Source organism: Columba livia, chromosome 1, assembly GCF_036013475.1.
Source record: "Columba livia isolate bColLiv1 breed racing homer chromosome 1, bColLiv1.pat.W.v2, whole genome shotgun sequence".
NCBI classification, from domain to species: domain Eukaryota; kingdom Metazoa; phylum Chordata; class Aves; order Columbiformes; family Columbidae; genus Columba; species Columba livia.
In genome coordinates this window covers 77,350,466-77,363,349 of record NC_088602.1, presented here as the reverse complement: position 1 = coordinate 77,363,349, position 12,884 = coordinate 77,350,466, and the positions used below count along the sequence as shown (strand labels likewise).

Genomic DNA, 12,884 nt, shown 5'->3' with positions numbered 1-12,884 from the left:
AGACAAAGTCTCAATACAATGATTAACAGCTGACATTTTTTTTTCAGGAAAGAATAAATAAAACTGCTGGAAACTCAGATGTTTCAAGCCTGACCTAGAGCTGTGTCACTACTGCTTGCTCACAACAACCTTCACAGGCCACCGCTTTAACAGCCTACATTGCAACTCCATCTAAAAAAACCCCATGGTTTTTGAACATAGCAGCATCACGTGTTCTGCAACAGAAGACAGAGACAACAAACTCTGAGACAGAAACAGTTGCTGGTAACAACACAAAGACCCTCACTCTCCTGTCCTGTTGCTTCTCCTGCCTACTTTTTCCATTAAAAAAAACAACCAAACAAACAAACAAAAAGAAAAAAAAAACCACAACACAACAAAAATAAACCCACACTTCAGCCATGCCACTCAATTCCTCAGACCCCACTTCAGATGCATCCTGAATACAGTCCTTGCTCTGCTGCCAGCATCTCCTCCTTATGTTCCTGGGAAGAATGGAACAACAGGACATGTGCTCTCTCAAAAGCCTGCTACACAAATAATTCTCAAAACTGAGAAGACCAGAGATAGGCACAAAAAAAGAAGTCTGAGGATCCATGAATTCTGACGCAAGCCACACCAGGTAATCCTATTCTGTTCTGAGCTGAGAGTCAGCTGAGCAGTCAGAATTACATCCAGATCTAAATGAGAATTACAATTAAATTAACACATAAGCCCCTTTCTATTAGATCCTTTTTGCATTCTACGTTATAAACTGCTACTGTAGTCGCAGGAGGTAAATTAATACTTCACAAATTATTCTCTTTCAATTTTTTAATATAAAATTTGGAAGAAACACCATAACTTGTTAGCTATGCTATTGTTGAAGCTAAAGAACAGCTTCTAGATGGATGATGATAAGTAAAAGACCTCATCTGCAAAAGAAAGCAATGACTAAGATTACATGAGGAAAGAGGTGTTAAAATGCTGAGTGGCCATGTTGCTAGGGATGTAGGAATATAGTACTCTCAAGAACAGTCTAAAATTACTGAGAAATAAGAATTACTGGTCATGAACTGTTGTGCATCCCTGTACTCTGAATTGCTCAAACAATTTCATGTCAGGACTAAGTGATAACATCTTTGCTTTTGTATTGTGAAATAATAAACATATTTTTGAAATAGCTCAGGAAATTAAATCCTCAAGGCATTTGGCTTAGAGAAAAAGCGTAATACTTTCATTTTTGTTCTAGGTAAAACCCAACCCAGCTACAGAAAGCTAAGACAAAATACAAGTGATCGCAGGCACACCAAGAAACACCACAGATACTTTCTCAATTAAAAAAAAAAAAAATCAAACCACACAAAAACAGACTTAAGCATCCTAGTGGCTGCAGCAAGGAAGGATATCAAAGATACAAACTTTCAACTGATCTGTTGAATCGGAAAAATGTGTAAAGATGGGGACATGGTTTGATGTTATCAAACAGTATTGTTCTATATTCACGTTCACTGGAGTCACTGCTGTCATAAGACACTTTTCCTAGTGATCATCTGCCTTGTATTTGACTAACAGGTATGTTAAACTTTCTTCATTTCATTGCAAAACCAAACCAAAACCTAAACCCACAAAACATCCCTCCCCAATTTGTTTACACTTCTGAAGACCAGAAATGTTTTCTATAAGTGGTCTTAAACACGACAAAGTAAACTCCAAGCTTAAAAGAAATTCAGAATACAGGTTCAAACATTCTAATAAAAGGCAGGGGTTTCTGTTAGTAAATCTGGAGATTCCCCCTTAAGAATTCTAAATGCTTGCACTTAGCAACAACATACTTGTGTAGACTAGTCGTCAATATAAAATGCTATCAAATCAGAATAGAAATATTACATAACAAATTTATAAGGTATAAAATGGCTACATGATATGCACTATGGAAAACAAAGCATTTTAGTTTCTTCAACCCATATAGTACAAATCAAATTTGTGGTTTTTATGTATACCTTGTACTCATAAAACGTTTTAACTGGCTCTACATGGATGTTAACAGTTCCCTACCAAATTCCCTGCACTGATCTGTATTAATCAAAATGAACACCAAGCACAAGGGGAGGAGGTAGCAGCTCATAATCTCTGTTGATGAAATGCTTAGACTTTTGTCAGTTTTGCTTAAGTTTCTCCTGTTTGTTTAGATTCTCGGTTAAAATTTTAGAATTATCTAGATTAGAAGTCAATGGTGCAAGGAGATTTATTAAAAGGCAACATCTTAATAATCAAACTTTCACTTTCTCTGCTAAGTAGAAGGAATTTTAGTTAGTCATTTATAGCTATTTCATTAAAAGTTTTGAAATTAACTTAAAATTAATATTAATATAAATGCCTGGAATGTCTTACACCAGCTTTTTTGGTGTTCATTTTCATAATAAATTACTTCCAAGAAAAATGTTTAATCTCTAAGACTAGCAAGGCAGGGGAAGAACTTAAATAGTTTCATTTGTGTATAATGAAGATACACAAAAATAATGTACGAAGCTATTTTAGACCTCATAATTTACCCATTATGAGGCACAAATGAAAAACAAAGGCAAGACTTAAGTACTTTCAACCTTTTTAATCAGCTCCTTAGCAATTCATAACTGGCCTGGTCATTCTAGATAAGTATCAGCTGAAGCATTCACTGCTGAGCAAATAAAGAGTAAGCCACTAACTTCTGACCTTTCAAATACAGAAACATTAAAACTGCAGTTTGTGAAAAGACAGAAATTAAGAAAGAACAACAAATAACCTTCCTCTGGTAGACGCCTACGATGAAGAGATGGTTACATTTTAGGATTAGAGTAATTTCTCCTGAACCCATGACAAGCAGCTGAAGAGCTGGAGGGCCACCTTATTTTTGAAAGACTGACAATCTCATCTGCTGAGTTATTTCAAAAGGGTGATCTGTCTTTAAATTCACATGATTTTTTCCCCTCAATAACTCTCTTGTGTAGAAAAGCCCTAAAACATCTTTCTGCTGCAAAATTATTGCCTGCTGCTGACAATATGCTCTTCTACCGAAGTCTCTTTCCCCTCTAGGTACCACAGTAAGAGAGAGAACACCATAAGACAGAAATAAAAGCTACGTTGTAGTTACAAAGCAAAGAAAAGCCAGGTGCAGAAGAACACATTGTAACACTTAATAACCTCAACCCCAGACTGATAAGAGATATTCCCCCTGAAGAATGTGACCACTGTTGATCATTACCTGTGTAACCACACAGTCAACACATATTTTGAAAGAACTTTGGGTTTCTGTAAAGAAACTGAGAAAACCTACCCAATTTAGAGTTTTTTTACCTTAAAATGAAGGCCTCCAGAATCCACAGAGAAAAAGTCTAAAGTCTGTCCAAACCCATACATAACTTTATTCTAGAAACTCTTCAACATCTACAATAAAATCTAGCACTATACAGCACACCACAATGCTCAGAGCCTCATTTCCTACAGGTTTGTAGAAAAAGTCCCTTTAGCTTCCCCTTTTCCTCTGTTCTAAACATCCAAACACACACCTGAACTCTGTTTTATGCTCAGTATCATTTTGATGGGCAATGGCAGCGATAAGGGTTTGGTACTCCTTCTGCTCAGACTGGCCAGCCAGCACACGTGCCAATTAGTCAGGAGATTGCTTCCACCAAACAGCACATGCACGGACAAGGACTGCTTTATATCCCATCATCATAGGCAAGTGTTTGAGTCTCAAGAGCAAATAACTTCCTTGTACAAGCTCTCTGCAAAGACAGACCAGATAGTAGCCTTGTACTTGTACTCCTGACCACCTAATGATGACAAAACCACTTATAGCTTTGGTGATAGTACTGCACCTATAAATAGAACACTCATCTAGGTGCTCAAGTCACTTTAATAAGTATTTTGTAGTCTATCACAACAAATGAATCTACTCTTTTTCTCCCAACATACAGAAGTGATCTTTATCAGCAAAATTTAGTGAAGTACTTTCAGCCTTGCACTTTTTTCACTAGTGACATCCTAGAGATCCAGTATTTCTAGGTAAATCGATACCATTTACGATTGCTCAGTTATTGTCAATGAACCCAGGACAGATGGTATATCTGGAGACAGAGTGTATAAGTGGAGAGCAAAACAGAGTGGAATGCAGACAGTGACAAAGGAAAGTCAAAACAAAGTTCCACAAAGGGTTGTCCAAGAACAGAACCGCATTCTTCACAAAAGATCGCATGAATAAGTTTAATTGTGAATATGCATACTTCATCAAATGATGCCAACAGCACTGGATTCTTCTACTTCTTCCACTATCCTTTTCTTCCAAACACCATAATACACAAACAAGAAAATTTACCATCAAACAACAGATCGCTATGACTTCCTGGAAGCTGGATTTCTCCACAGTGCTATATATACAAACAATGAGTTTGCCATTAAGAAGTCAGCTGTCAGTCTTGTATTGAAGCAAAATCTTGCAAGATAGTTATCTGTTTGGTTTGCTCCAGGACAGATGAAACAACTTACAGGACTGAAGAGTGCTCAGTATGACTACTGTGGTATACCAGTCTCTTGACTAAATGAACACACCTAGTGTGCTACTACCACAGAAACATTAAAAATAACCATAAAGACAATTTTTTCTTTAAAATAACATCGGAGATACAGGCAATGCATGTGATACTAAGGAGACCTGGAATTTTCTAGAGACCTGGAATGGAGAAGCATGTGCTTACAAAGCTTCTGGTACATTACAAAGCACACCACCAAAACTCCCAGCTTTGCCCTACAAAGCAGAGAGTTCAGTGACAGAAATTAACAGAGGTTTTCCTGTATATTTAAACAGCGCAGCAGCTGACTGCATGCTGGTAGACTGAAAGCGTGAGTCCAGAACTGCTTCAGGCAGTATAGCCTAAAGCATTTGCATTTCTGTAGTATGCTAGACTACATGCAACAACACTCAAGAAAAGCAAACACACTAAGCTAGCATGGACTCATATACCGCACCTCAGAAGGCTGGAACAGGACTTGGCAGTACTACAACTGTATCACCATGAGCAAGGGAAATAAAGTCACCTTCACCCCATAGCTTGACAGGACTCTGAACATGAATAAGGAAGTTGGCAGAATTATTTTTCTGCCTTTAAAAACAAATGGCAGGCACCTTATTAAAATATCTACAAGTAAACTTCTGGTTTCTTTCTGCCAAAAACGCTCACACACTGGTAACTTAGAGAAGCAAGCCAATAAACAAGAATCGAAATTACGAAAAGTACTATAAATCCTACCTCTGCTTGCACGGGAATATTCAAGAAAGTTAAATTACATTAATGTGCAATCATGTGCCAAGAGTCTCCAGCTGAACACCAGCTATACAGTTTCATTAATGCCACATCAAAAGTGCCATTCCCCTCTTTTTACGTAAAGAAGTACTTATAGAAGAAAGCTAAAAAGTGCCCTAAGTTCCTACATCAATTTATGAACAGACTATAAACCAGCACAGGACTGAGCTGTCTTAATGGCACTGTAGGATAACATGAAGGAAAAAACTGCAACTGCTGGTAAAAAACAGCAGGAATTGTGGGCTGACATATCAGGCAGAGTTTAGCTCTCCTTCCACAAGCATAATTATTCTTTTGTTGGCATTTCACCCTTGTTCCTCTTTATATCTTCCAGTCTGCTTTGGCTATCAACACATCTGAGTCCCAGCCAGTATCGTAAGAGACTGAAGTTCTCACCTTAGCATGCTGGTTTGGGACACTGCCAAAGAATATTGGGTTAGCATCCTGATCTCACAGAAGAAGTTCTGCTAAAACTATGAGAAGAGCACATTCTTGGTTGTGCCTGGACTTCCTTGCTATCAAACAATTAAAGCATTTAACTTGGTAAAAAGATGCGATAAACACATACACTGATTACTTCAGAAGTTCATGCTATTTAAGTATCCAGACTACCAGACATTGATGACATTTTTATAAGCTGCTCTCATTCCTTTATTAATTTTAAGGACTTGCTTGAGGATAAGCAATTGGAACTACTTGTGTTTTGTTCATGTTTGTTTGGTTTGTTTTTGTTTTTTGTTTGTTTTGTGTGTGTGTGTGTGTGTGTGTGGTTGGTTGGTTTTTTTTTGTTTGTTTGTTTTTTGTTTGTTTGGTTTTTTGTTTTTTGTTTGTTTGTTTGTTTTGTTTTTTTGCTTAATTTAAAAAAGTCTCGGGTTTACTGCTATTTCAGAGCCACATGATGCACCAGAAAAGAAAGAACAATTTCTTTCCAGTTTTGTGGTGGAATTTGCTAAACCAGTGATTTTCATCTTACAGCCTACAGGCCCAGAAATCCCTGAATTACTTCTTAAAGTTCTGGGAAAAATAATTACAAACCACAAAGCTGTCAGCAATCTTAAATTCACCCGTACAAGGATTTAACATCTGTAGGGGTGTCCGCAAATTCAAAGAGATTGAAAAGTTCTGGTCTTTACATATTTTTAAGACACCAATAACTACACAGCATACCACAAACAGAAAGCTGGAATAAGCTATACAGACAACTCTCTTCAGCTTTCCTTACCTGAGGATCTCAAAAGCTTCATTGTGCCTTCCAAGGCAAATTCTTAACACCCTTTCCCACCAAGCCCACCAGGATTAGGAAAATGACCAGGAGAACACAAATACAATGTTTAACCAGGTTAGGCCTCAACCTTAGTCAGAGATTATACTGTGAACAGACAAGACCTAAAAACCCAGATGCTATTGCTCCAGAAGGACTCCAGTCCCACTGGACTGGTACCTGCAAAAAGCAAACAGAGGTTTTACTTAATGCAAACAATGCACGTGAAGGACTACATTACCTATAAGTAGAATAAGCTGTATCAACTACTCCAGTTTTTTTGGTTTTTTTTTTTTTTTTTTTTTTTGGTTTTTTTTTTTTTTTTTTTTAAAGGCATTTCAGAGCACAAAACCTTATTTGGATCAGAAATAAAGAGCAACAGTTGGAAACAATTATTTTGAGTTCGATTACACATCTACTAGTTTTACCACCTGAGAGAAAAGGCAATTAGAGTCTCTAAAATGGAGGAAATGTCAGTGAGGAGAGCCTTGATGATGTGGCTTGCTAGTGGAAAAATACAGGTAATTTATTGCTTAAAAAACACAGGAAGTTAGAGACTGTGTGTACACTTGGGCAGGGAAGAAGGAAAGTGAGATAATGTGTCATAGTACAAATATTTTTAATCCATAGTCTTTGCTATCCAGTAGAATTACGCCTGTTGACTCCCAGGCTCAACTTGTGAGGGTGCTCAGAGGATAAACTGGCTAGATGGATCATGACAAGATTTTTTCAGGCTGAAAGCCATCCCAATTAAGAGCAGAAGATAGGATTGCTTCAGTTCCCACTGAATCCAAATATCATCCCATTGTAAAGATATTTCATATAACATTACTTTTTTTTAATAATCTGAAAACATCTCCCCATTTGTTTTACCCATATTTCATATCAAGATGCCCATGACTGCTGACACAGTGCCTCCCAGGCACCTTCCATTTCCAGTTGTTAAAAAAACATTGAAAAGCAAGGCATTCAGCCACAGCTAAAGAACCCCAGCAAGAGTTCCTTCTGACAACTTCACTCTTCACATAGCATGAAGCTTTCATTTTTACAAAAAAGTTTTGTTTGTGCTTTTTTGTTGTTGTTTGGGATTTTTGTTTGTTTGTTTTCTTTCCAATGTAAATAGGCAGAACAATTTGCTTCCTTCCCTCTGTTCCTAGGCCTTCAGAAAGTCTATTGCTCTGTGCTTCTGCCAAAACTCATGCTTCTTGCTATTGCCCATCAGCAATTATTCTGTTAAGGTCTTTACAACAGCACATTGAACGGGCATCTTCTAGGACTGAACTGCGCAGAAACTGAAGTCTGCCTTGTAAATTAAACTACAACAGCTAACTAGAAGTGTCACATACATGTGGTTTCAGTGTCACAGTGAATGTAGTGATATTAGAAGTGCAAGAAGACCCAGCAATTGTGAATGACACTTAAGAGCCACCTAAATATGAGCTAAATTACATCTGTTTTGCAGTTCAGATGCAGGTAAAGAAGTAAAGGTCTCAAAGTTACACCTCATGTTTCTTTCATACCTGAAGCTTGCCCTGATCATACTTTTCCTCTGCATACAAGCACAAACTTAAACCTTAGCTATATAGATGATGCACTGGTTTGGATTAAGACAGAACATATTTTCAGGGAAGATGGAAATGCAGGCAGCTGATAAGGTATTCATGACTCCCATTTAGGATTATTTTTAGAAAAAAAATATAGCAAGTTAGCAGCAGGTAGCAGTGGAATAATACAAATCAGTGAAGATGAAAAAAAGCAGCCCACAAGATATACTTAATCTAGTTTTACACTGATGACACACACAAACATATTTCTGACTACAAGCAATCTAGAGGTTTTTTTGCCAGAGTGTCAGTAAGGGCATTCAACAGGTCGAGCACCAGTTCACTCAAGCCCACATGAAAACTGACTACCATTAACAAAAGTCCCACCCATACAGACATAAGTGTTTGGTACAACTCGCCTCAAAGAAGTTCTGTGAGCTAAACTATGTTTGTCATTAGAGCTCAGAGACCAGATACCCTGCAATATCAGTAAGGGTACATGGCAGAAGTAGTTTACTGTAGAAATTTATATGAGAAGAAAAAAACTAAAATGAGGGAAAACATCTATAAAGTATGAAACTCAAGAGATAAGAAACACGCAGAGATGAAAAAGCACAAGAACCTACAGGGAAAGCAAGCACATCTGCTGGTAATCTTACAGGCTAGGGAGAGCAGAGAATATTAGCATCAAAGATGAAGGGACTTAACACAGCAAAGACAAAAATAGTTTTCACCCATGTGATATTCTTATATTTAAGAATGTAGAATTATTTTTATACTAATAGGTCAATGTGAAAACACAAGCCAAATGAGAGAGCATGTGGAAAGGGACAGGGAAACAAGCAATAAAATGGAATAATAAGTCCATGGTAAAGCCAGCAACATAGACTAACAGGAGTTCTATTTCCACAGTCAGATTCTGCTGCATCTAATCCACTAAAAGAGCCCATGATTACCGACATCTGTCACACACACCAGATACATTACTTACCTTTGGCTTCATCCTCCAAAGACTGATGATAAACCAGACAGAAGGCTAACACCAGTTGTGGAACCTGCCTTCAGTCTTGCTCTTGCACATCCCAGTGACACATTATGTAACTTGGCACCAATAAAGGAACACAGAAAGCAATCAACCACTCAAGCAGGAACCAGTTGTGTAAGTAAAAATCTATTAATGAACTGAAAGACAACAAGCTTCATATTTGAATCCCTTACATATTCCTGTACACGTCAGTCAGGGGATGATCCTCTTTGGTAAAGTTCAATAATTAAAGCTAATATGAGAATTAAAACACAGACCCGCAAACCTGCTACCTTTTTTTCCTTCCTTATTCTGAATTAGTTCCAGGATTTGTAAATAACTCCTTGTTTACTTCTCTCATGAGAAATGCAAGTTAATCCATTAAAAGGAAAACAAAAGTGTTACAGAACAGCTGATATACACTACTTAAAACTCTAGGACTACAGAGCATTTGTCATGGTTGCAATTCATTCCAGAACATGACCAATACTGGAAGAAAAAACAACTCTTGCTTTCTTAATCCCTAATCTTCATAGAGCATAAAAATTTTCTAGCGAGTCAGCCTGGAGAACAAGCTTTAAGCAATATCTAGTTTTAAATAATTAATCAGATAAATCAGTATTTAAAAAAAAAAAAGGAAGAGAAAAACAGTACAAGGAAACAGAAACCTACAAAGTTTTTACTGTTCATCATGATAGTCTTGCAACCAAGTACAGAGCTCTCAAATGACAGGACTGGGCATCTGAATTTCCTTTGGTCATCTCATAAAGCTTAATACTTCTGTCAGTCCTCTAGATGCCAGGAGAAGACATCTTCAAATCTTACAGCTCACGACTGGAAGTTCTTGATTACTACAAAATACTGGTCAGCAGAAGCAGAAAGACACTTAAGTTCCCCTCCTCCCTCTTGCAGCTGGTAAGTCTCCGCAGTGACAGTAACCCAGCATTTGTCAGCATAGCTGAATTCACTACAATTAAGTTATTGAAGAGTTGACACAGAGTAAACCAACTTCCTGCCAGATTGAAAAAATATGTTATGCCTAGGCCTGACTATGAAGGTGCACGCATTATCCTCGTCTCCCCATCCCACTCTCACAGGTACAGGCACAAACATGAAGTAAAGCTGGAAGACGACAATCCTGGTTGCAGAGCACATCACTTGGTCATGTAGTCTCTGAACTATATTATAGCATTCCACTATTACTTTGGACTCTATTTTTATCACAAAACTTATGAGAGTTCCAGTTTTATTTCTCAAAGAATACAAAACCGACTACTTAAAATGTAGAGCCTCATTCAAATGCCTAATGCAGAGACACTGCCCCTACTTTCTAAAAGTTAAGTCAAGGCAAATCAAAGTACCATATGCAGTCATAGCCTACCAGCTGATTAGACAAGAGCTTCTGCACACAGAGGTATCAGTGACCACATGTAGCTCTTAAAACATTTCCACCACAAACAAGCCACACACAACCTAGAAATCACTAGCCTAGGCCACTAACTGTAGGCTGTGTAAGATTCCCAGCAGAGTCTCTGACAGAACTCACTCTCTTCCAGTCTAGCTCATGGAAATCTCAGTTCAATTTCACTTCAACCAGCCCTTTATCTGACAAACTGCATACTCCCAATCTGCCCACCAAGTGACACAAGGCATAACTTCCCAGACAACATGGCACAGACAGCATCAGCCATTTGCCCCAAATTAATTCAGCAGAAGCTCACCCTGCCTTTGGACAGAGATCACCTTTGCCCCCAGGAGCACAGCAAACTGCTGCAGGCTAAATCCAGAGCAGGAGACCAGTTACTGCCACCAGCAGCCCCCAGACCTCCAGCACCAGCCTTCACACCAGGCAGCAATCACTACTGGCACATCCACCCAACCACTTGAGAGGGCATCTGCCCACAGCACCCACACTGTGCGGGTGGGGGCACTCACACTGTGCGGGTGGGGGCACCCTCCCTCCCGGCACCGCCTCCCCACCGCCAACCAGGGCGCTGCCCCTCACCCTTGCGAAAGGGGCGGGAGGGGAGGCGGCCTCTCACCTGAAGGAGTACGGCCAGCAGGACGCACAGATACACCTGGTAGGGCCCCATCTGCCCCACCAGCGGGAACGCCTCTTCCACCTCCATCCCCCTCCCCGCCGGCCGCGCAGCTCCGAAGAGCGGCCGCCGGGCAGCGCATCCCCGGCCTCGGGGCGGGGCGCAGAGTGACGGCCGGGCCCTCGCGGAGGAGGAGGAGGAGGAGGAGGAAAGGGCGGGAGGTGCGAGGCGGCGCCCATGCGCAGGCGCCGGGGAGAGCAGCGGGGAAGCGGCCCGCCCAGAGACGCATGCGCAGCCTTCCTCCTTCGCCGGCACATGCTAGGGAAGCGGAAACGCAACGGCCGCCGTGTTGCCGTTACGGCCGTTAGCGCACGCGCACATTCCTCATTTAAATGGAGGGAGGGGTGGCAAGGGCAGGGAGGCTCGCGTGCTCCTTTGGCTGTTATTGGCCGTCAGCAGCGGGGAGGGGCGGGGGGGGTGTGTGAGGGTTTGGGAAGCGGTGGAGTGTAAGGCGTGTGCGAGTGTGCGTGACAGCGCTGCCAGGCGTCTGTGCGAGAGAACCGTGAGGGGGTTTGTGAGGGGGGCTCTGAGAAGTGCGTGCGGCAGTGTGGGGTCTGCGAGGGCTGCCCCGAGGAGGTTTGTGAGAGCAGTGCGAGGTGCCTGAGGGGGCGTGAGAGGCCTGTCGGGTGAGGGGCGTGCGTGAGGGGTGCCAGGGATGCAGGGCGGAGGTGCCGTGGGCGAGTTGCCAACAGCGAGATGGGCGCTAGGCGGAGGGGGGGTGAGCAGCTCCGGTCATAGCTGTTCAGCAGGGAAGGTGTAAAGAGGAGGTTGTAGCATGGAGGGTGTTGGTCTCTTCTTCCAAGTTGCAAGTGTTAGGATGAGAAGAAACCAGGGAAGGTTCAGGTTGGATGTTAGGAAACATTTCCTCACGGAAAGGGTTGTAAAGCCCTGGAACAGGCTGCCCAGGGAAGTGGTGGAGTCACCATCCCTGGAGGGGTTTAAAAGATGTGTAGATGATGCTCTTAGGAACATGGTTTAGTACTAGATTTAGGTTGTGGTTGGACTCTGTGATGTTAAGGGTTTCTTCCAACCAAAATGATTTTATGATTACCCCTGGATCCTTGATTAGACGAAGGCAGCATGCTGGCCCCACGGACTTGGCAAGAAAGCTGCTCTGGGTCCGTGCTAGTGAGGTAGTTCTGGGTTTTATGGCATTCTTTATGCAGCAGCTTAGCTCTGACCCAGTTTTATCATAAGAGCACAGCTAAGTTACAGTCTGTGCTCAGTGGGTTTGTGACTTCATTATCCAGTGTTAGCCCTTTGGCTGGGAAGCTGTACCCACACAGTGCATGCTGCTTAAGCTGTGTAAATTAATGCAAGACCCCTAAATGCTGACATACCTCAACTGTGGAATATTCTGTAATTATACTTCATAGCATATCTGCTGATAGTTGGGGGGCGGAGGGAAAGCCACAAAACCGAATTTGGTGTGAGATTATTATGTAGGTGCCACTAGAGTTCAGTTCTGGACTTACACAAATCTTGTTGTTCTTGATTTAATGCCTGGTGAGGACATATCTTTCAATTACAGCAGTCTTCATAAAACCGGTTGTAATGTGTTTTATGAAAAATATTTGTTATTTATTTGAGGACCTTTTACTGTGAACATGTGGTAGAAGTTCCCACTTAGAAGTA

The 12,884-nt window shown here is 40.8% G+C and overlaps 1 protein-coding gene across 2 annotated transcripts in view; it reads right to left on the bottom strand.

Annotated features, from left to right (window-relative positions):
• Nucleotides 1-11,407, bottom strand: part of SLC22A15 (solute carrier family 22 member 15) — a 36,942-nt gene extending 25,535 nt beyond the window's left edge. Inside the window, exon 1 of one of the 2 annotated variants that reach the window (XM_005511446.4) lies at nt 11,193-11,407. In XM_005511446.4, coding sequence (XP_005511503.1) covers nt 11,193-11,279 — 87 coding nt within the window. In that variant the 5' untranslated portion in view covers nt 11,280-11,407. Of the gene's footprint in view, nt 1-9,117; nt 9,248-11,192 lie in introns of those variants that run through there. The other variant, XM_021299844.2, reaches the window with a different exon arrangement.
• Nucleotides 11,408-12,884: the final 1,477 nt, after the last annotated feature.